This window comes from Lagenorhynchus albirostris, chromosome 17 (genome assembly GCF_949774975.1).
Source record: "Lagenorhynchus albirostris chromosome 17, mLagAlb1.1, whole genome shotgun sequence".
Lineage (NCBI taxonomy): Eukaryota > Metazoa > Chordata > Mammalia > Artiodactyla > Delphinidae > Lagenorhynchus > Lagenorhynchus albirostris.
Window position 1 is genome coordinate 45663184 of NC_083111.1, and position 24566 is coordinate 45687749.

The 24566-nt window shown below is 46.8% G+C and overlaps 1 protein-coding gene across 1 annotated transcript in view; it reads left to right on the plus strand.

The window, feature by feature from the left end:
* The window catches only part of VPS13B (vacuolar protein sorting 13 homolog B), a 793535-nt gene that overhangs the window by 766672 nt on the left and 2297 nt on the right, over positions 1-24566 (plus strand). Inside the window, exons 55-61 of the mRNA XM_060128467.1 lie at positions 1486-1604; positions 5524-6329; positions 10441-10617; positions 12612-12782; positions 19115-19291; positions 21578-21680; positions 22185-22434. Of these exons, the coding sequence (XP_059984450.1) occupies positions 1486-1604; positions 5524-6329; positions 10441-10617; positions 12612-12782; positions 19115-19291; positions 21578-21680; positions 22185-22434 (1803 nt within the window). The remainder of the gene's footprint in view (positions 1-1485; positions 1605-5523; positions 6330-10440; positions 10618-12611; positions 12783-19114; positions 19292-21577; positions 21681-22184; positions 22435-24566) is intronic.

The window sequence follows — 24566 nt, forward strand, 5'->3', positions numbered from 1 at the left end:
CTAGAATAATGAAAATAAAAACAAAAGTAAGCAAATGGGACATAATGAAACGTAAAAGCTTTTGCACAGCAAAGGAAACCATAAACATGACGAAAAGACAGCCCTCAGAACGGGAGAAAATATTTGCAAACGAAGCAACTGACAAAGGATTAATCTCCAAAATTTACAAGCAGCTCAATATCAAAACAACAAACAAAACAATCAAAAACTGGGCAGAAGACCTAGATAGACTTCTCCAAAGAGGACATACAGATGGCCAAGAAGCACATGAAAAGATGTGCAAAATCACTAATTATTAGAGAAATGCAAATCAAAACTACCATGAGGTGTCACCTCACACCAAAGTGACCATCATCAAAAAATCTACAAGCAGTAAATGCTGGAGAGGGTGTGGAGAAAAGGGAACCCTCTTGCACTTTTAGTGGGAATGTAGATTTTGATACAACCACTGTGGTGAACAGTATGGAGGTTCCTTAAGAAACTAAAACTAGAACTACCAAATGATCCAGCAATCCCACTACTGGGCATATACCCAGAGAAAACCATAATTCAGAAAGACACATGCACCCCAGTGTTCATTGCAGCACTATTTACAGTAGCCAGGGTGTGGAAGCAACCTAAATGTCCATCAACAGAGGAATGGATAAAGAAGATGTGGTACATATATACAATGGAATATTACTTGGCCATAAAAAGGAACAAAATTGGGTCATTTGTAGAGACATGGATGGACCTAGAGTCTGTCATACAGAGTGAAGTAAGTTAGAAAGCGAAAAACAAATATCGTATATTAACGCATATATGTGGAATCTAGAAAAATGGTATAAATGATCTTATTGGCAAAGCAGAAACAGAGACACAGACATAGATAACAAATATACGTACACCAAGGGGGGAAAGAGGAGGGTGGGATGAATTGGGAGATGGGGATTGACATATATACACTATTGATACTATGTATAAAATGGATAACTAGGGCTTCCCTGGTGGCGCAGTGGTTGAGAGTCCGCCTGCCGATGCAGGGGACAAGAGTTCGTGCCCTGGTCCGGGAGGATCCCACATGCTGCGGAGCGGCTGGGCCCGTGAGCCATGGCCGCTGAGCCTGTGCGTCCGGAGCCTGTGCTCCGCAACGGGAGAGGCCACAACAGTGAGAGGCCCGCGTACCACAAAAAAAAAAAAAAAAAAAAAAAAAAAAAAAGGATAACTAATGAGAATGTACTATATATAGCACTAATGAGAACATACTATATATAGCACAGGGAACTCTAGTCAATGCTCTGATGTGACTTAAATGGGAAGGAAATCCAAAAAAGAGGGGATATATGTATACATATAGCTGATTCACTTTGCTGTACAGTAGAAACTAACACAACGTTGTAAAGCAGCTATACTCCAATAAAATTTTTTTAAAAAAAGGACATTTGAAGCCATTTCAATAGTGTTTCTTATTGCTTTTCAATCTGATTTTGAGTATTCTTTTTGCAGGTTGTGTTCCTGACTGGCTTTGGCTGTGTGTATGTGGACACTGTCCATCAGTGTGGCACAGTCTTCATCACTGTGGCCCCAGAAGGAAAAGCTGGACCTATTTTAACTAATACCAACAGGTAGGCCTAATTAGTATCCCAGTATCAGCAGGGTACGTTTCCCGTTATAAAGTTGTAAACCTACTATTTGCCATTCTTTGTCATCCAAATATATACATTAAAGCTTTTGGTTAATTATTGTATAATCCATAAGGGTATGGTTATTAGCATTGAATTACACCCATAATAAGAAGCAATATATCATCTTCGCTGGGTACCCCTTCCAGTTCTTCTGTGGTGAGTTTAACAAGCTGATTTACAAACTAAGACATGCATCTTAGAATTATACATTATCATTAGCATGAAATGAAAATTAATACTTCTCTATCCACATGACCACCTAGTAATTAGTAATCAGACTTAGCTAACAGCAAAAATAAAGTCACCTCTTAGAGCCACATTTTCCCCCGTTCGACCTGAGTGTTGCCATCAGGTTTTACAAATATGAACCAGAGTTATTATCCTTAATTTAAAGGAACTCATATAATTCGGTAGGAATAATATGAAGATAGTCCCTCCTTCCAAAAATTAAACAAGGGCAAACGACAGAAAATTCTAGGAAGAGGAAACACAAGTAATCAAAGAAATGCAAATTTAAATAAGATATTACTTACTGAATTAACAATTATGTTCCATCATATACAGTCCTAGTAAAAGTGTAAATTGTTACTATTTTCTGGAAAGCACTTTAGTAATATGTATCAAGAGCTTTAAAATCCCTCTGGCTTGGAAATTCCACTTTTAACAGTTTTAAGAGCTTGCAATAAGCAATAATTAGAGAAGTAGGAAAAGGTACACAGAGAGATTTTATCACATTGCTAATTATAATGGCAAAATATTCAGAGTACAAACCCCATCAGCAGAGGAATAGATGATACATAAATGTACCATAAATAGTATATCCACAGAAAAGAGACTTATAGGATTTTAGTGGAAGAGAAAAATACATATGATGACTTAAATAAAGCAAACAGAATATAAAATTGAACATATAAATATCCTAGTTATGTGCACATTACAAGTACATATATGCACACACATTCTCACACATACGCAAGGAAAACATTCCTAGAAATAACACTGAAAAGAAGAGAATCAAAACTGTTAATAGATGTGCAGTTATAAGTGATTATTTAATAATTTTCTGTATTTTAATTTTCTACACGGAGAATGTACTTTATAATCAGAAAATTTTTAATTTTTTAAATTTTTATTTAAAATATGAAATAGTAATATCAACTTTTATACATTTGTTGAAGCTCCTTTTTTTAAATTTCCTTGCTTTTCATATATGGTTAAGAACTCATTAATTTGGACCTTGCCAAATTATCATTAATTTGAATTTATAATATTTCAAACAGGTTGGGTAGACTGTTTGCTTTGCCCAGTAGTGTTTGTGAAAAAATTAATAGTGTAACAAAACTGGAGACTAAATTTTGACTTGCATAACCCCAAATTTCGAGCCCACATGACAATTTCAGGAACGTTTTATCTAGGGCATTAGGAGGCCATTGTTTATGACAGTAGCAACAATCCATACATTCAGTGGTAGAAATAGGAAAGGAACAAGTATTTGCTTGTATTTCCTTAATTCATTTGTTCCCGCAAATATTTTTCAAGTGCTTACTGGATGCCGGTGCTATTGTAGGGATGAGGATATACCAGTGACCTAAAAGCCCCAAATCCCTGCTCCCGAGGAGATCACATTCTCATAGGCGGGGAAAGGGAGGACAGAGAATAAACATAATAAAAAAGGAAATTTTATGGTTCAACAGAAAGTTGGAGTTCTGCAGGGATAAAAACAGAGCCTGGGAAGGACTAGTAGTACCTGGGCACAGGGACAGAGAGAGTGTAGTTTTGAAAAATTGATGTAGGTAAGCCTCACCAAGAAGTTAACATTTGAGCAACTTGAAAGCAGCGAGGGGGTTAGTGATGTGGTCATCTGGGGTGAGCTTTCCAGACAAAGGGCACAGCCAGTTCAAAGGTCGGAAGCAGTGTGCCTGGCATGTTGGAGGAGCACGGAACAGGCCAGTGCAGGCCAAGTGTGGAGGGTGAACAGGAAGGCACTAGTGCCTGGGGTCAGGGAGGGAAGAGCTAGAAGGAGGGGACACGTCGTGTAGGGCTTCATTTTAATTCTGAGTGAAACCAGGAATTCATTGGAGCTTTTTGAGCAGAGAAGTTACATGATGTGACCTAAATTTTTAGAAGGCCATTGGTAGCTTTATTTTTTAAGTTTACTGAAGTATAGTTGATTTACAGTGTTACAGTGTTACAATGTTAATTTCTTCTGTACTGCAAAGTGACTCAGCTATACACATATATTCTTTTTCATAGTCTTTTGCATTATGGTTTGTCACAGAATATTGAATATAGTTCCCTGTGCTTTTGCAGTAGACTATAGAGAAGCACAGGAGGAAGCAGGGAGACTGGTCAGGAGACTATTACAGTCATTCACACTAGAGGTGGTGATGGCTTAGGCTACACTGTCAGGGGAAGTGGTAAGAATGGTCAGATTCGGGATGTATTTTAAGGAAAAGCCAATGGGATTTCCCTGATACATTGGATAAGGGTTGAAAATAGAGGCATCAAGGAGGACTCCAAAATTTTTGGTCTGAGCAGCTGGTAGGATGTGGTTGTCGTGAACTAAGATGAGAACGACTGCATGTGGGACTGGGGGTGAGATCAAGAGTTTGACTACAGACGTGACCACTTGAGATGTCTTTTGAGACCTGTAAGTCACTACTATGTGGATGGGCAGTTAGAAATACAAGATCAGAGTTCACAGGGAGTTCTAGGCTGAATATGTGACTTTGGAAGTCATCAGCATATAGATGCACATCAAATCATAGGCCTGGATGAAGATCTCCAAGGGGAGTGAGTGGAGATGGGAAGAGAAGAGGACCAAGGGCTCAACGTTGGGCACCTTAACTTTAAGAGGAGGGTGTCGCATAGGAGATGAGTGACCAGACATACAAGAGCTGAGAGCAGACATGCAAAGAAAGTTTTTCCAGAAGGAGGAAGTTATCGACCCCGTCAAATGCCATTGTAGGGTGAATGAGTCACAAACTAAATGCCATCATTTGATTTAGCCACATGGAAGTCCCTTGGGGGCCTTGACGAGACTTGCTTTGGTAGACTAGTGGGGACAAAGGCCTGCCTGGAGCACGGTGAAGAGAAAATGGAAAGTGAGGAATAGCAGACAAGGTGTATATGCTTTGGAGTTTTTATGTAAAGAGGATCAGGAAAATGAGTAATAGCTAGAGCGGGAGATAGAGTTACGAGAGGGATTTTTTTAAGACAAGAGAAATAAGAGCATGTTTATAAGCTGCTAGTAGTGAAGAAAAAACGATATAGGAAAGGGGTGAATTTCTGGAGAGATGACCTTGACGGGAGTGAGAGCCCAGTGGTTGAGCACACGTTAGAGGGGTTCGCGGAGATGGGAGCATGGGCAGCTCAGCTCTAAACGTGGCGGGGGGAGCAGAGCACATGGCCTAAGACGCTGGTAGCTGGGCTGTTGTGGTGTGGGTTCCTGGTGAGTTTTCTTCTGCTTGCTGTACTTTTCCAGTGTAAGGCATCTTGGTTATTTTATTATGACTTTCTGCTTTGTGATGATCATGACAGAGAATTAGTGCACAAAGAGCTAGAGGGATTTGAGAATAAAAAAATCTGGTGTTGATAAGGGAAACATGATACAGCAACACGACAAGAACTTGTAATAGTCCCTTTGGGAACATTTCCCAATACTGTTGGAGTATGACCGGCTCTGTCCAGACACGATGTACTGAAAGTTGAGTTCTTATCTGTTTCTTATGAGAATCTGATGGGACATCAGGAGGTGTTTAATAAGGCACTATCATTAAAAACTAAGACATTAAGGAGGAAAGGGAGGGAGGAAAAGAAAAGCAGAGGAGACTCATGTTCTTTTCCCTTTCTCCTGTAGAACTCTGGAGAAGATTGTGACATTTAAAATGTCCATCACTCAGTTGAGCCTGGCGGTGCTTGATGACCTCACCCGCCACAGAGTATCATCTGAGCTCCTGAGACTCACACTGGACAACGTTTTTCTCCAAATAGCCCCGGTGGCTGGTCACGTCCCTGGGGAAGAGACGGCCACCGCCCTCTTTCACCTTTACTGTGTGGAGGTCTGCTGTAGGGACCTGCAGTTGGACAACCAGCTATATAACAAGTCCAATTTCCACTTCGCTGTCTTGGTCTGCCAGGGGGAGAAAACAGAATCTATTCAGTGTTCCAAGATGCAGAGTCTCGTTACGTCCAGCAAAGATTTGGAAGAATACAAGAAAAACTGTTTTATCAAACTTTGCCTCACCTTCACTGAGGGCAAGAGCTTCTTATCTGATATTAACGAGTTCAGTTTTGAATTGAAACCTGCCCGCTTATATGTGGAAGATACATTTGTGTACTACATCAAAACTTTGTTTGAGACCTACCTTCCTAGCAGCAGCCCAGCCGGTCACCCCACGGTCTTTGCAGATGGGAAACAGGTGTTGCCCGTGCAGGTCAGGCAGCACGCCAGGGCCCTGGTGCATCCTGTGAAGTTACGGAAGCTGGTGATACAGCCGGTGAATCTCCTCGTCAGCATCCACGCTTCCCTCAAGCTGTACATAGCCTCCGACCACACCCCGCTCTCCTTCTCAGTGTTTGAAAGAGGCCCCATCTTCACCACGGCCAGGCAGCTTGTCCACGCCCTGGCCATGCACTACGCCGCGGGGGCTCTCTTCAGGGCAGGTGAGGACACAGCCCAGGGGCCACGATGAGCTGGAACGTGAGCAGAAAGGAAAGGCTTTGGGGTGGACTTACTGACTTCAAGACATAGGGAAGCAGCTTGGTGGGAGGTGAAGAGCACAGCCTTTGCAGTTAGATAGTAATGGATTTGAATCCAGACTCTTCCACTGCTGGCTGTGAGGCCTTGGGCAAGTTATTGAACCTCCCATGTCTCAGTTTCCTCATCCATAAAATGGGTTTTAAGATTTTTGACAGGAAAAAGTGAAAGTATGTAAAGTACCCTGAATTTTGGTTGGCACTTAATGAACACTCAAGCAGTAGTAGCTGTTATATTTGCTGTTATATATATAACAGAATTTTAATCCCATTTAGCAAATGCTTTTTCAGCTCCTTGCAGGCACAAGACTCTATGTTAGGGCACTAGTGCGGCCAGAAAAACCAGCCCAGGCCCTCAGGTCCTGGGCCTAAAAGAAGTCCAGTTCTGGGCTGTTAGCGTTCTTCATTACAGTCCATGAATAGCTCCAGATGAGAAATTCAGAGGATTTGTGTGCTCGTCAGAGGCATGAAGAGCCTTCTACCTACCCAGCGCAGCCCTGCCTGTCTAGACAGATGGCAAAGAGACGGCTGTAGGCATCTCAGCCTCTCCACAGACCTGAGCCCGGGGCGGGGGGAGTCCGCAGGGGGTGCTTTGAATATGTGTACAAAATGTTGCATGGGGAGCACTGTGCACTGAAGGTGCTTTGGAGACCAAGTTGTCTCCTGATACCCTATGGTAATTGGCTTCAGAACACGCCTTCTTGACCTAAGTTCACTCTAAAGTGGTTTCAGTCTGATAATCTGGCTCCTTGCGTTCCCATGCATTCAAGCAACTGACACCAAACAACCAGAGTGGGTCTTGCAGCCCCTTCTGGTAAAGAGCACGGAGGTCTTCCTTTCTGAAAGTAACAAAGGAGAGACCTTGGTAATGTTGTACTTGGTGGGTACATTCCCATATAAGGTAACGTTGTAGCAGTGACTGACCCAAAGTAGTTGCCCTACTGGTAAGATAGCATTTTCTCCATAATGGAATTCATAGAGTTAGAGCGCTACCCAGAACTCTCAACTGAAAAGAACAAGATCAGGGAAGGTCCCTGCCTGGAAACTGTTGTTTTGATAGCTTGTACAACAATAAGAAAATATTTCCCTCTTGCTAAGATATTATTTAAAAATGAGCAGCTACGATTTCAAATTTAATAGACGGGTATATTGAAAACCTACTCTTTCAGGCAGTTTTTGTTTTTAACCTAAAGCATGCCTGTAGGTTACTGAACTCTGCTCTGGAGCCTGGGAAGGAATAAGCTTCCCGTCCGTCTGGTCATCACATTAGGCTGAGGTGTGGGGAGCGCCCATCAGAGTAATGAGCTGGCAGAGAGACTCCAACTGTGACCACCAAGGAACCACGTCCCTGCGGCCTATGTGCTAAAAATGATCTCTCTTTGTTTTGTTTTTCATGAGCTTTCACAAGAACATTCTGTTTGGATTTTTTGTAATCCACCTAAAAGTTCTCTAAGCTGTTGTCCCAATCTCATTATATGCTGAAACAAGAAATTCTGAAATAGAGGGCCAAGTTTTTAGGTCTGCTGGGAATTCTGTCACTGAAGGCCTGCAGAGTATCTGAAGATTATCTGGAGGAAAGCAGTGATTTTTGAAAGAGTTGGAAATGGGAAGATGGTAGGAGGTTACCCCTGGGTAGAAGCATCTTAAAGAGAATGTACTGGCATTCTAGTAGAGGAAAGGAAAGGTCTGGCCTGGGAGTGGACAAGTTGCCTCTGCATCTCACATGGGTCAGTATTCACTCATTGGACTTGATTAAAAGGTCCCTCATGGGGATGACTGAAATACCCTGACCTCATTTCTAGGGAAGGACTTGTAGAGGTTTTAACAGTAAAGTAATTAGAAATGAGTAACAACTGACCCTATTTGAAGAAAAGAATGTGGGCTCTGTAATTTCCTGGGGTCCCTCTCTACCTCCAAGGCTCAGTTTGATGGGAAGCCAGACAGGCACTTGTTTTCAACAAAAGTCTGGCAACAAGTAAGAAAAAGATACATGTGCTTTTGGAGGGAAATAAGAAGGAATGCCCTCAGATGCTTTGGTCCTTTTCTGGCCATCTCAGATGCCACTGAGAAGTAGCTCTGGTCCACACATAGCCTTCCCATCAGCAGTGAACCTAACCCAGGAGAGTCTCCCTCACCGTCCCGTAGCCGGGGTGAGGGCTAGAAGGTGAGGCTGGGTGCTTTCCACACACCCTGTGCCCTGCTGCCCTGGCCTGAGTGGGCCCATTGTAGAGTGAGTGGTCTTTGCTTGGCAGTAGCTACGCACCTTTCTTTATCTCTCTATGGAACTTTAGGAGAGAAGGGGAATTAAGATGTTTCTAGTCCAATCTTCTGCCTCCAGGCGAACCTTACAACTATGCCAAGCTAAAGGAAATTTGTTGTTTCTTCACCTCCAGAGAAGGCCCTCCGAGGAAGACTATTCCACAACCTTCCACGGTACCCTGCCTACTCAGCACAGCCTGAGCTCCCAGGAAGAGGGAGGGTGGGCTCTGGAGCCAGGTAAACCTGGCTTGAAACCCTCCCACGTGTCTAGACGGCGGGGAGACTGTGAGAACTGACTCAACCTCTGAGCCACAGTTTCCTCCTTGTCCTGCCTTTGAGATGGTGGAGACGGGGTGACACCGCGTCAGAGCAGGCTCTGTCCCCTGCACCTGGTACAGTCCCTGAACCCAGGGAGAGGCTCAGTCCTTGGCTAATCTGAATTTACACAGAGGCAGGTACTAGGACTTGAAGAGTTGCTGTGGGAACTGAGGGAGTTGAATGCCTGGCGCCCATAGGCGCTTCCATTTATGATCTTCATCTTCTGGAACTTACTCCCTCTTTTAACCTAAACCCTAGTGCTGTCTTCTAATGTTCCAGAGAAGAGAGGTGGGCTTAAAACTTAAGAACGTCCCTCTCTACAAGGGCTGGGCCTGGGAACCCTTCAGGGCTCCGGCTTGGCTCTTGTACCCACACCTTCCCTACCCTCTGGGGCTGATGACTTGACTGGGGGTCTCTGTCACAGGCCTGGCCTCCAAAACCCTGCTGGGGGGCAGGATCGGCTCCCACACGGGTCCTCTCCCCGCGGCCTCCCCATTAAAGCGCTCGCAGCCCTCTCCTGGGCTGGAGAGGCCATGGTGTCCCCGGGGGAAGCTGTCTGTTGGGCGTCCTCCTCTCCGCAGCCCCCGGCCCTTGCCTGCACCTCCTGTCCTCCGGGCGAGAGCCCCGAGCCCCCCACCCGGGGAGGAAGGCGAAGGGGAGCTGCTCCAGCCTCCACGCCACAGCCCCGTTCCCACGGGGCCGAGCGCTCGGCAGTCAGGCCGCCGCTGAGCGGGCGGCTCCTGGCAAGCCCCAGCTCAAGTAGGAAACCGGATCCAAAGCTCGCCTCCTGGGACGTTCGCAGGGAACACGCCCCTCTCGCTAACCTAATCAGCATGTCCCTGTCACCAGAGTTTACACAACTGAAGCTGGGCTCGAAGGGGAAACATTTCTCTGGCTCCAGCTCCACTCCAAAGGGAAGCACTCAGCTTGGTAGGATTGGGAAAGATTAAAAATAACTTCCTCCATCCTCGTCAGAACTGTGCATCCCCTTTGCAACACCCCTTTTAGCATCTGGCCTCCTCCCCTGACCAGGCATCTCCTCCTCATCCTGGTGCCTCCGCTGCCCAAGGAGGTTTTAAGGATAACTTCCCAGCCTGCGAACACCTGCAGCCCCAGGGACTGCCTTTCCTCGGGGGCAGGAGCATCGTCCCCTGCACACGGGTCCCTTTTAGCAGGAATACGGGAGGCTTGGGCAGGGAAGTCATATTAAAGCTATTTGTGAGGCCGCCAAAAGGATCACTTTGATTTATAAAGTATGAAAGTTTGCCATTTATGAATTCACAGTGAATGAGTTATTTCCCATATTTTGCTCCAAAGGAGCTTATTACATTCTCCATTCTAGTGTGAAAAATGAATTGCAGGGAAAATGGGTCACTTGTCCCATATGTTGAAAGTGCTGTGTTTAAGATTTCAGTAACCCCTTCCCTTTGGTCCCTCACAGGCTGGGTGGTTGGATCCCTGGAAATCCTTGGCAGCCCGGCAAGTTTGGTGCGAAGCATCGGGAATGGCATTGCCGACTTCTTCAGGCTTCCGTACGAGGGGCTGACCCGAGGCCCGGGAGCCTTTGTGAGCGGAGTTTCCAGAGGGACGACATCATTTGTGAAGCACATTTCCAAAGGTAGCTATTCGGGTTCCTTGTAATGAGGCCTTACTTTCATTCCTTCCCTCTCTTATTTTTTATTTCTAAAGAACGTGTTAAAAGTTTTCAGTGAATTAAGTTTGCCTCTAACTTTGTTTGGCTTGTTAGCTGGCAGTGAAGTGTTGGATCTGTAACAAAGCTCATATATAATGTCTTATGTTTTAAACAGATCACTGCTTGCCTGTAGTGTGTGAAAATGTTTCAGAAACTTCAGAATTTGAAACCTCCCAATGGGAAAACAAGGATTGGCTCAACTGTTATTCCATGTGATAAATACAGAAATATTAAAGGTGTTCAGGACTTCTGCTAAACATCAGAAATCCTACACTGTGTTGCCTCATCATATTTTTTTAAATGTAGATACAGTTGTCATAACTTTTGTAAGGCTATGGATACATTTTGACGTGGAAGCCGATTGGGAGGTGAAAGAGCCAGCTTTTCCCTAGCACGCCACGTAAACAGTGCCACCTTGTGGCCCAGACGGGTCATCGGGTGCAGAAACCAAACTGCCGCCCACAAGAAGGAGAGCGTGCTTTCCTTTCATCCGTGTGTTTGTTTGCCCATATTTTGGTCAGGTTGGCAGTGACTCGGGAACTAACAAGGGCCATCTGAGTCCCCGTTTCTTCTCAGCAGGAGGCAGGGGAAACAGGGCAAAAGCCTCCTCCCCCATAAAAGGCTTTTTACTGTCAACAGTACTGCAACTCTGTTATGAGTGGGCAGGTTACAGAAGTCTCTAGAAGGCCTCAAACAAGACTTGAGCTCGAAATATGAGAACCCATGATCCATAGAGGGGGACTGGCAAGAGAACAACAAGAGCAATAAACCAAATTCCATGGACAATCACGGGACCACTCCCCCGGGGCCCCGGTCATCCGGGAGGCCTGTGAGCCAAGCTGCAGGAACTCACAGATGAGTCACTGGTGGATTTCTCACTCTTGACACTTGAATCTTTGAGGTTCTGTTGTTTTTATTTTAAACTAAGACAACCAACACTTGCTAAATTGCACTCCGGCAGTAATTTTATCATAGTGACTCACTGAATGTTTTTTACACTTGTTCTCTCCTTCTCTTAGGAAAATCTGTTTGGTTTGTCTGTGTGTGTGTACGTGGATTTTTTCTTTTCAGATGACTGGTTAAGATGCAGCTGCAAAAACAACATCTTCCATTTCTTCTGAAAACTAGACATCCAATAACAGATGAACTAATTCATTAGCTTCAGGATATGTCCGTTGATGTCTTTCAGTTTTGCTCACTGGGGTCTATGCAGACTTGCTAGAGGGGATTATGACTGTCTTGAGCAAGATGCAGAAATAGCCTTTCTTGGGAAAACCAGACGGAATCGTGGCTTTCACATGCTTTACTCCCTTTGATGTCCTCACTTTTTTTCAGCTAATACCCTGAATATCAAAATCACACATATTCTCTGTGGCATAATAATTATTTCCTGACTGTCAAATGATAAAAGTTTAGTGTCTTCCTCTACTATGACTAAAGTAATAGGGGGAAATAAATTTTATTCCTAAAGTAGAAACATTCCTTTGCGATCTATTTAAAATTCAGCAACATAACCTTACCCTTTCAAATCAGAGCAGGCAAATTGCAACCTTCAAAACTGGACCTCAGTGAGGACTTCAAAACTGACTATTTTAGCCAAGTCCTAACAGTCAAATGAAAGTGCATGATAGCTTCCTATGAGGCCGTGGGCATTTTTCTGGTAACGGAGATTCTAATTCTACCCCCTGTGAGGAGTGCCATCACCCCTGTCAGCAAGTGTTCATCTTCACCTCATTGTCTTAAGGCTGCTTCTTCAAACTGACCGAGGGGAAGCCACCATCACTCTCCATGGGCGAGTCCAGAAGGCGGATGTGCTTCCACCTCCCTCTCCCATCCCCCACAGTGCTCCAGGGACCACTCCCCTAGGGGCCACCAGCTATGCGACCAGGAGACCAACCCACGTGCTCTTGTGCCCTCAGGTACCCTCACCTCCATCACCAACCTGGCCACGAGCCTGGCCCGGAACATGGACCGGCTCTCACTGGATGAGGAGCACTACAACCGGCAGGAGGAGTGGCGGCGGCAGCTCCCGGAGAGCCTCGGCGAGGGGCTCCGGCAGGGCCTGTCCCGGCTGGGCATCAGCCTGCTCGGTAAGGGGTCGCCAGGGACTGGGGCCCAGGACTTTACACGGGCTGGTTGTGGACTGTCCATCTTTCTGCAGAGATGCTGAGGCTCAGAGAGGCCAAGGCACGCATTCTGGTTCCTATCCTGGCCAGCAGGGTTCTGGAACAGGCACCCTCTCCAGAGCCCTTGTGCGGCTGCGCAAGGGCCATCCTGGGACCTGGCCGCTCCCCGCTCCCCACCGGTCGCGTTCCCACCTTCCCTCGCCTCTGGTGGGAGATGCCTCTCTGCGTCCTCGCGGCTTCCGTAAGACATCATTCACTCCGTAGGGCCCCGCGCGCGGGGTGTCAACACAAGGAAGGCAGCCCACAGCTGCATGCTTGCTGAACGGAGCAACGGGCAAACCTCCTGAAGCGCTTGCTGCCTCTCTGCCACAGATACTGCAAACGCCTGCTTTTGTTTGGGAAGCACTTGAGCAATGTGCAAATGTCATGTAAACTTCAGTGAGGAGCCCACTTTTCCCTTTTATTTTTTTAAGAATGCCAGATCTGCCTGACTCCAAGTAATTGCCGTTTGTCAAGCAGCCAGATGGTATAGCTAGAGATGAAGATTGCTAGGGGTATTTCCAAATATTACAAATGTTTGAAAAATAAGTTGCTTTGGAAAATCTATGAAAAGGAAGCTTCAGAGCTGAAATTTTACAGAGCAGGATTTTCAAGGGTATCTTTTGTTTATTTGTTTGCAAAGGAATTTAAAACTGTATTGTTTGGCAGCCTGCCTGCCGAGCATCTGAAGGAGTGTGCATCTTGCAGAGATCAAAGTGGCCCAAAGCAGGGAGAGCAAAGGTCAGAAAAGATGAGCTTGAAAGGATTTGTCCTCTCTCCAGGCTGCAGTTTTGTACATAACCCCCACCCCCACCCCCACCCCCACCCCCACCCCCACCACTCACAGCGCGGCCAGCTGAGGCCCGGAGAGGAAGTCGTAAGATGTTACAACTTCAGGTTAAGTTACTAGAAAGTGTTTAAGTCCTAACCTGCAGTGGTGTGGGACACGGTCCTGTGATAATGTGTGGGAGCGGGGACCCGGGGTGGAGCAGCTCTGGGGAAGGGCGGGGGGGTGGGGGGGTGGCCACGGTCCTCAGGAGCCAGCGGACCCCAGGCTCGGGTGTCCAGGTCCTTTCTCTGTGACCTCAGAGCTTCTCTTTTATAAATTGGGGCTGAAAATTACTCTGCCGTTATTGGAAGTAATGCTGGTCGGTTGTGTGCCAGGCATAGGGTCCATGTTTGGTAAACAGCACCTTCATTATATTATGGTAGTAAAGGAACTATAAGAGTTGCCTGGTTTCAGACAGTGTCCCAGCAAAGAGAGACATCTGAGCAGTGGCAGGAGCATTTCTGCTTTAGTTTTAGTCCAGTGGGTTCAGTTGCTGTAACCACAGGAAGTGTCAATGAGGTTATCTTGGAGGCCTCAAGCCATCATTTGGGAACTGTGGGACCTCTTTCTGCTAAGAATCGTGGCTTTACGTGCCCTCTGCTCTGGGCAGGAGAGTCTCCTTCTCGCTGTCCAAGCTCTTCTTGGATGGAGGCACTCAGCAGAGGAGACCTGAGCCGGCTGGCACGTGGCTGTTCCCATCCTGACTAACCTGTTCTCTCCCCACCCAGAGAAGCCCACATCCACTACCCATTTTCCACTGTATAAAACTGTGCCTGATGGTAGAAATCAGTTACGTGGGGAGCCACGTTTCTGCCTTTGGGTTGTCACCCTTTCAAGCATGGCTCTGTTGTTAACCAGGGTAGAAAATCATAAACCTCTGACCTTTGCTATAGCCATCATGTTTTGTACACACTCATCCATGCGAGGGAACCACTTAGCCTGTCTGTGGAAACTACAGTAGGCTCGTGGAGTCTGTGGGCCCCTAAGAGCTCCACTCACAGCAGCACATGTAGAGCAGTGTGTCCGTTTCTGTGCTTCTCAGACTAAGGTTGGGCCAACCAGCTTCCTTTCCTGGAAGGGTTCAAGAACTCTCTGTATCCCACATAATCACTGGGTCGTCTCAAAACGTCTGGTCCTTGATATGTGGCAGGAAGAAAGGGGAGAATAGGACCAACCAAGTCCCCTCACCTGGGAAAGTATAGATTTGTCGCCGTTTAATCCATCCCCAGAAATGGTGTATAAAACTGCCAAATGCCAGTAAATGCCCGAAGTTAGAGCTATTATCATACAATAGTTTAAAAGCCATGCTTGGTGAAATCAAAATGCTACTTCCTCAGTTTCTTCCTTTATGAGACATAAACATAAATGACCTGGTCAGTAAAAAATACATTTAAATAACACTTCTGGGTTGTCAAAGTACTTTCACATGGGTCATCTTATTTGATCTTCAGACCTAGGAATGAATGAGGTTAAGTGACTTGCCCAGGTCAAACCTCCAGGCAGGACAAGAACCTGGGTCTTCCCACATGTCACCCACCCTGGAGGGCTCCAAGCCTGGAAACAATCAAGATGTGGGGAGACTGAACAATTGAAAGTTCCAGGGTAGGAAAAATACATTTCCCCCCAATGTTTATGGGTTTGATGGGCCTTCCTGACTCGGCTCGGCCCTCATGAGGACACGGTGGAGTGTTATGAGGCACTTGAAAAATCAAAGGATGTCTTCAGCTGTCCTGCCCAGCCCCATCGCCCCAGAGCAGCGAGGAAGTGTTGGGCTGCAGAGAGATGCCACCGAGGCTCCTGCAGGAAATCCACAACCGTTTTCAGAAAGAGTGGCTTTTGGAAAAACTCTGTTTAGCCTGCAGAGTTGGCATCAGGCTTGCCCGCATTTACCAGATCCGTTCCCCAGATGCCCCCACTTTCTACTACCCCTGGAGCCTGCTGAGAGAGGATGTGAGCTCCATGTCACAGCTAGATGGCACGTCCCCTCCCAGATGGGACTTCTCCCTGGGGAATACCTAAGGCAGGATGTCAGAACTCGCTTCTCTGGCCCGACTTATGAAGCGCTGCTGGATTTCCCAGCAGCCACAACTGTCTTGACAGCCGCTCTCGGGATGCCATTCAGAATCCCGACCACGTAGGCCTCCGCCAGGTGAGTCGGGACGGTTTCCCAAGTGAATGAGTGATGAGCTGGGCACCGAGAAGGTGCTTACACACAGCCCGTCTGATGCTGCCCTCAGCCATCAGCACCTTGCTTGGCAGTTAGAAGGGAATTTGGGAACAACAGATGTGCTTCCTTCTCAGTTTGGTCATCTGTCGTGGTCAAAACAAGCAAGCCTCAAGCCAGGGTTCCTAATACATTCTGTGGGGTTCGTTTGTCCCTGGAACGTGAGCTGTGGAGCGGTGTCCCAGCCCAGGCCTGTGCCTCTGCTATTGCGATTAAAAAAAAAAAAATGTTCAGAATAAAATTACAACATGTGATTAGGCAGCACCAAAATAGCCACACAGGCAGAACATTCATAGATAGTGACCCGGTGAGTTTTGCCCAAGGCTAGGGAGCAAGTCACAGAAGAGGTGAGGGAGGGTCTCTTAGTCCCCTTGCTTCAGAGAGCAAGCCCTTCTCTTCCAGCAAAGGGTAGGAAAGGAAGTACGTCTGGGACTTCCCTGGTGGTCCAGTGGTTAGGACTCCATGCTTCCCCTGCAGGGGGCACGGGTTCAATCCCTGGTCAGAGAACTAAGATCCCGCATGCCACGCAGCGTGACCAACAAAAAAGAGGAAAGGAAGCACATCCGGCTTCTGCCCCGCCCAGCACACGAGGGGGGGTCCAGGGAAGCACCCCTTCCCTCCCTGCCTCACTTCATCACATCACAGCCGGCTCCATGTGGCTGCCCTCCCCGTGGGCCTGGTGCCAGCGGACAAGTTTGGGAATCAGTCGCTGCTAACTGAAGCCTCAGAGCAGAGTTGGAGTGTAGGGCAGTAAATAATTTACCAGTTGTGGGATTTAGCAGAATTACACTGCCTGAGAGACCCTCTGAAGCCCTGGGAGAGCGGCCTCTCAGGCTCAGCTGCAGACGCGGGCCGGGCTGCTGGTCTCTCACGCACCTGGGGCCCAGGGAGGTGTCAGTGTGTGTGACAGGCCAGCCTCCCGCCCGGGGCCTGATACTGGCCCAGGGCATGCGCTCCCGCAGCTCCTTCTCTACCTCTTAGCATCTAACGCCTTGTCACAGGGTTCGGGCTTTCCACTTTGGGGGCTGCCTGAAGAATTTATCAACGTTTATCTATCAGAGCCTTCACCGTGGCTGGTGGCTAGAGAAAGTGGAAGATCAAAGGGGAGTTTCACTGTGATACAGGTTTGCACTTAGGCAGACCCAAGTCAGAGCCTTGTGTGGATTATCACGGCTCTATGCCCCTTGTGCTGGTCAGGCCTGACACATTAAAGGAAAATGGGAGATTTTCACCTGCCCCCCAACTCTATTTTAATACTGTTAACGGCAATCTGCCCTTCAGAGAAGACATTTCTACCAGAAATACAGGCAATAACTTTATTGGTGAATTTGTAATTATTTACCCCACCTTTTCTACTCTTAAGCATGGAGATCTTTCACAGAAATCAGAAAGTGAAATCGCAAAGTCTGTGTCCTTTGATTTGATGCTATTCACTTTGAACTGTCTGCTATGAAATGATTTGAAGAGAAGACCCCAGGGTTCTTGCCTCTCCCAGTGCAGCCGGTTCCATTAATACTTCCCAGCTGCCCTGACTTCTGACCTCATAGACAGAGAGCAGAACATCAGATTCCTCAGACTGAAAACACGAGGCGAGCTCCCAGCCCAAGCACCAAGACTGGGTGTCTTGAGGGGGTGCTGAGACTGCCATCCCTTGGCCCCTGATAGCCAAGGTGGCCCAGGCCAGCTGTGAGCAGCTTCTTCCGCTTCCCTCATCATTTCTTTAAGAAGTTTGGGAAGCGGTGGTCTAGGCTGGGAAACAGACCTGTCGCCTCAGGTCATTCTTAATCTGTCAGTATGTGAACTTGAATGGCTCTGTCAAAATTTAGAGGAGTGGAATCCATGAAGAACATTGCCTTTACAACTGACCCAAAGGAACTGGCCTTTCATTTTACTGGATTTCGTTCAATGGAATATTACTTGAAATTAGCAGGTCATTAACTGAGAACTGGAAATCTCCCTTTACCCAGGAGACTTTGAATTAGTGGCATTTGGAATAATGGGATTTGACATGTATTAAAATTTCTACCAGGGGACTGTGCATTTTCATTAATCCTAGCAGGTCTGAGCTGAAAACAGAGAATTCTGTCAAGAATTGTAATGAAATTTCTTCCTCTTACTGGGTTAGGGAATCCTTCACTCTGACATGGCAAAAAATCTGGACTGTTGGGGCCTTTAGTCGAACTCATCCCTGGTCCCTCAAGGTAAGAGGAGCAAGGAGGGGACCCACAGAGGCTGAGGGATTCGCCCTCCAGCTCTGAGCATGGCCTGGCTGCCCTGTGGGAAAGCCGTTAGAGCAAAGAGCCATGAGCGCAGGGTTTGTAGCTGTTCTCAAGTGAACAGTAAGTGGCCAAACCTCAGCTGAAGTGAGAGAAAAGGAAATTTTTCCAAGACTGGCAAAGGAAAGAGCTTGTTTTATAAACAGGATCAGTGAATAGCTTGGTGGTTAAGAGCGAGGCTGTGACTCTGACTCCCTGGACTCCAATCCTGGCTCAAGCACAGGGCAGCTGTGTGACCTTGGGAAAAACTCCTTAACCTCCCTGTGCCTCGGTGGCCTTGTCTAGGAACTGAGGATAAAAGCCATGCCTGATTCCCTAGTATTGTGACAATTAATGATCTCCTACAAGTAAGCTCTTAGCACATAGTAAGTACTCAAAACGGATTTGCTATAGTAGCAATAATAACTATATCAATTACTCTTATTATTATATAATTATTAACATATTAACATTACATTACTATTAAATAATTGCCCTTATTCTTACTAAAAGAGAGAACAAGGAAAGGGGCTGGCCCTTTTCAGTTTTTTCATCCTCTTGATTCAGTGAAACTGTATTAGGCTCACTCTCCTCCTAAGGAATTGTTAGCTCCTGTCCCTAAACTGCGTTGCCTGATTCCTGGAGAAAGATGTGTGGGTGTCACTTGGGAATAGTCTGGCATGTTTATTAAATTCAAAACTGAACTTCACAGGTCCTGACTATGTTGGGCCAAACCCAGTCTGAACATTGTGTTTTGATGAAGATAATAAATGTCTAACACATCCTCAATGTACTTAGATAAATGGTAAACAAATGCATAGTAAAGAGCTTTATAATGAGGGTGGGGTTTCATTTTCAATCCAAACAAAACTGTGTTCCAGATTGAAGGTTTTCACTTCCTCAGGATTTTATGCATCAGTCCTTACCCGGGGCTTTTGTTGTTTTTCAGGTGCAATTGCTGGTATAGTTGATCAGCCAATGCAGAACTTCCAGAAAACATCGGAGGCTCATGGTTCAGCAGGACACAAGGCCAAGGGCGTTATCTCCGGCGTGGGGAAAGGAATCATGGGGGTGTTCACGAAGCCTATTGGAGGGGCTGCTGAGCTCGTGTCACAGACTGGCTATGGTGAGTCCTGGAGAACCGGCCAACTCAGACATCACCGATAAATTTGCGTTATTATACCAAGGTTTCCCTAAGATAATCTAGCCCCTCACATGACAGAGGAGTGAAAAATAAGATAGATAAATCTATAAATAAACAGTCCTTTTTCTTACTTCTTTATGCTTATTTACACAAAGAGTTGAATTGGACTATGACTAATAAATTACGATTATAAAGCCAGGAAGTCAATTAATAATTTCAGTCTATATAGGTCACAGAATCTTTTTACAGTCATTTAATAAAATCGACTTTAATGAAAAGTAACCAGTTAGAGGTTGAGGGCAATAAATACAATATACTGAAGCAGAAAGTAGACTTACTTTTTCTGGTGAGCAATTTGAAAGAAAAAAGTAAGTTATAAAGCAGGAAGATATCTTTAAAAGACAATGCGTCTGTATGTGGAGAATGAGAGAGAGAGGAGCATGCGTGCATCGGTGGGTGCGTGCACATTTGCCCATGCAGCCTGGCGTCAGGCATGGCTTTCTCACCAGCAACTGTGCTGCTCTTGCAGCCAGGCCCAGTCTCCTGGCCAGTGTCAACAAAGGTGCATGATCTGCCACTGAAAACCCTTCCCTGAGCAGACAGGTGTGGAGAACTTGGACTCATGGAACTACTGCTTTAGGCTGGTGCCAGGCCTCTCCACGCACACACGTGCGCGCAGGAGCAGTGGATGCGTGGGAGAGGAAGTGCCTCCTCCTGTGCTAATTTTCTGCATTCTTGGCAGAGCACATTAAAGTGACTTTACAGAACTAGGCAACTGGAATTGTTACCTTTTTCTTTTTTTTGGCCGGACCTCGCGTCTTGAAGAATCTTAGTTCCCCGACCAGGGATTGAACACACGGCCCTTGGCAGTGAAAGTGCAGAGTCCTAACCACTGGACCGCCAGGGACCCTGGAATTGTTAACCTTTTTACCTAAAATCGGTATCATCATTTTGGTCATGAAGTGGCTGGCTGGCTGGAACCACAAACTACGGGCAGGATCTTTGCATCTGTATCTGCATCTGGCCATAAAGTCTGCAGGGTGCATTTGACTGCGGCCTCCTGCGCCTCACTAGGTCTGACAAGAGACAGCCCAGATTAGGGCATAAAACCCGTGTCTGAAAGGAAGAGAGTGGGAGACGAGTGCCCACACTCAGGCAACCATCCGGAGAGGCTCCTTTAAGAGACCACACAGACAGGAACATGTGTTCCTCTCGCTCTTCCCCTCACCTCCTCCCCCTCAAGTTCGGTCTCTCACTCCTTCTGTGAATGACATTTTCACTCACAGGGAAACTGACAAAAAGAACTACTGCAAATTATAACTGGACAAAGTTAAATGCTCCCTTATCAAATACTTAACACGTTAATAAAAACAGTATTCCTTTTTGCTACAGACTGCAGTGAGGTAAAGTCAACTTATACTTCATAAATTTCTCTGGTCTTGAAAATGCCATTGTCCCTCACTGTGTTTCCCAAGGCTGAGGAACTCTCCCTTATGGAAGAGCACCTCAGAACAGAGCTTCACGTGGGCCTTGCTGGTTTCCATCATTCCTGTAAAACTTTTATTACTGCACTGAAGGTTTTACAAACCACTAACTCTTAGTCTAATGACTGTGCCTCGTTTATAAACATTTACAAGCCCTCAGAAAGCACACATGCTGTACCATCTCTGGTTCTGAAGAGTCTCTTTGGAGGACTGCATGGCTGCTGCTGGGTACCCTCGTTCGGTGCTGGCACCAGGGAGAGCATGTAATAAACCAGAGGCCCCAAGAGCACTCATAAATGTATATGGATTCATGTTTAACAGCTGGATTAAGTCACTTAAATACTGTATCTAGGCAAACCATGTGCCTTCGTGTGCATCTCTGTGTGTTGTTTTCTATTTCACCAGCCACAGCCCAGATACAGAAGTATTGTAATATTCAGCAAGGAAGTCAACTAACAATCTTGACTTTGTGTCACATAAATTGTAAATGATGTGTAAGCTATTGCTCCAGACTGATTACTCCCAGGAGCATTATGCATCCTCTAATTGCCAGTCTATGCTTGGACTGTAGCTCATTCATATTTCAGTTTGCAGCTAATATAAGATCACCAGGGTTAAGAGCATTGCAATGTTTAATGATTATCTATATACTTGATTCCAAAGATGTGACATCATTTTGGATCTGTAGCATTTTATGGGTGGCTTTAAGCAGATGACATCACTGTAGCATGAAACTGTTTTCCAGAAAACAGCTAGTAAAACTCCCTTACTTCTCTTACCACAGGTATTTTACACGGAGCTGGACTTTCTCAGCTTCCCAAACAGCGCTATCAGCCAAGTGATCTGCATGCTGACCAAGCTCCGAACAGCCACGTCAAATACGTCTGGTAAAATTATCTAGACACTTGTTCAACTATACACGTGCACTGTATGTTATTAACAGGGCCTGGCTTGCTCTCAAGCTAACGGGACAGACTTCCAGGGGAGCCCAAGAGGAGCAGCTGTTTTCGGGGAAAGGCTGCCATCCACAGATCTGGGCTGGCAGCAGGACGCCCCTGCCCCACACACACGTCCCACTCAGGGAAGGATGCGCACTGGCAGAGGTGCCCGGGCCTGCAAGAGGGCCTGAGATTCTCTATGGAGCCAGTATTCTAATTAGGGGTGACATTTCTAATGGGAAGAAAAGGAATTGCCAAAGCCAAGGGATACCTTTGTCTCCAGGAGGAGCTGGGTTCTGTTGACCAGAATCAGAATTAAAGTGACAATTACATTTTAAACTGAAATAAATAATCAGATTGGTGAGGGCCTTTGCCTTGGTACAAACAGTGAGCCCTGATAAGTGACCATCTTTTCTAAGCTGGCTTTGGCCTCATTTTTCTCCTTTGAAACAGGAAAATGCTTCAGTCTCTGGGCAGACCAGAAGTCCACATGGCCCTGGATGTGGTTCTGGTGAGGGGCTCGGGCCAGGAGCACGAAGGGTGCTTGCTGCTGACGTCAGAAGTGCTCTTCGTGGTGAGCGTCAGCGAGGACACCCAGCAGCAGGCCTTCCCTGTCACGGAGATCGACTGTGCGCAGGACAGCAAGCAAAGCAACCTGCTCATCGTGCAGCTTAAGCAGCCAAGAGTGGCCTGTGACGTAGAGGTACATTTCGGAAAACAGGGTGACCAGGGTTAGCTGCCGGCAAAGTTGAGACACAGGGTGACCGCAGGTACCAGGCATTTATGAGCCAGCAGCGTCTGGAGTGGATGCTGGAGACCAGGAGGGCTGCCAGGGGAAGGGGTGTGGGCAGCAAGGAGGCTGATGGACTCGGAGCTGGGGCTAAGCCACCATAGGAATTGAAGGTTGGCTGTCATGGAGCTGGGGTGCTGGAGCTCCAAAACAAGCAGGTCTGAAGAAGGGCCAGGACCAAGGCAGCAATTCTATGCAAGTACTCCATGAAGGAGGCCTCTTGGTCTGAGCACAGAGCAGGCCCAAGTCTGCACGTGGCCTGGGAGTGACTGCAGCAGGTCACTTTAGCAGGGACAGGAGAGGACCACCATAAAAGTGAGGGGTGTCATGAGGGAAACAAGGCACAAGCAGTAGGCCTGACCTTTGCAAGCTCACAAACCAGGAGGCCTGACTCACTCCCCTCCCTCATTCCCAACTCCTCAGAGTTCAGGGTCAAAATTTTGTCAACTCCCTCCCATCCCCTGCTCTATATTGTGTGGCTCTGTGTTCCCTTTCCAATAGGACGCTTTCCCATCCCTTAAGTACCACAAGGTGCCTCCTGGGGATGCTGCTCAGGCTCTTGGGGCAGCTCCCTGGCCACACAGCTCCTGAGATGTGCTGGCTGCTGGCTCCACATAAGTTGATGTAGAATGGATGTTCAGGTGGGGCATTCTGGGTGTCAGGGGTCAGAGGTGAGCAGCAGTGCAGCCCGGGGTGAGCAGGTGCACCCACTGCAAAACTGCTCTGCCTCTGCCCTCCCTGCTGACTGCCTGATCCATGGGGCCCTGAGAGTTGACCTCAGACACAGACATCTTTTTTTTCCCCACACAGCTTGATGGGGATGGATCAGAGGCAAGGTGTAGCCTGCCTAACTTAGGGTCTGAGTAGCCCCAGGAAAAGGACAGTAAACCTGCCTCCAGCAGGTCCTGCCTGATTCCTTCTTTCATTATTTTCCTCCTGGTATGGGAGCCTGCGTCTCCCTCACACCACTGTTTGCGTAAAATTATTTGAGAAGATGGAAGGTAGCCAACCACAACAACTCTGAGATTTCTCTAGTTTCTTGGATCGTAATCAGTCAGGCTTTAAGCTGGGGCTTGGCACTAAGACTACATTGCTGGTTCGAGTTGATGACTTTCTGGGAATAAACAGAGGTCAGATGTCCAGCCTGACTTTATTAGATCTGCCAAAATCTTCTGATCCAGATGACAATAAAGCAGCAGTGATCTGGCTACAGGCCTTGGCAGGGGATAGTATCATTATCTTCAAGTCCTTGGTTCTTAACGAGAAGCTCCCAAAGCCCTGAGGAATATCTGTGACCATTGTTATTCCTTAGTTGCTTGGGAAATATTTCAGATCTTAAACTATTGAGACTAGAGAATCATCTTTAGCTGTTAAACTGTCTTCAACTGTGATCCTTCTCTTTGGCTTTTCTGCTTGAGGAGGGGGTACTGTGGGGAATTACAGCTGGAGGGGAACAGACCTCAGTTTCTCCAGGGGTTACCGAGATGACAGGTGGAGTCACCCCTCCCCACCCCCAGAAGTTGCCATGGTTAATTGAGACCATGGGATCAGTGAGTTAGAGGCAGAAGCACTAACACTCCGGACGCCATGCTCACCACTCGTTTTCCATTGGTGTTCGGTGATAACAGGGTCGGGGTGAAGGGGTGGCTGAAACAGGCAGGAAGAGATGACAGAGCAGGAATACTGCAGGTTAGCTACTGAGCTTACACAGCAGCACCTGGCACTGGGCAGACCTGGGCAAACTGGTAGATACCAAGCATGCTTTCAGCCTCCAAACTGCACTTTCTCACTGTCTGTTTCCTTTACCTCTAAACCCCAACTCCTTATTAACAAAAAGTAACTGCCCAATTAATCCTGTGTCCAAACCCTAACCTCCTCCCTCACCCCAATGGAGAGCCAAGCTGCAGAACAAAATGGTCTTTTTTTTTTTGAGAGAGAGATAGTAGACCCTTCCTTAATAGTGCTATATATAATCCAGTGTATTTTCAAAATGGGAGTAGGGGAGTCACTCAGCAGTGCTGCCTGACAGTGCATTTTCCTCAGTG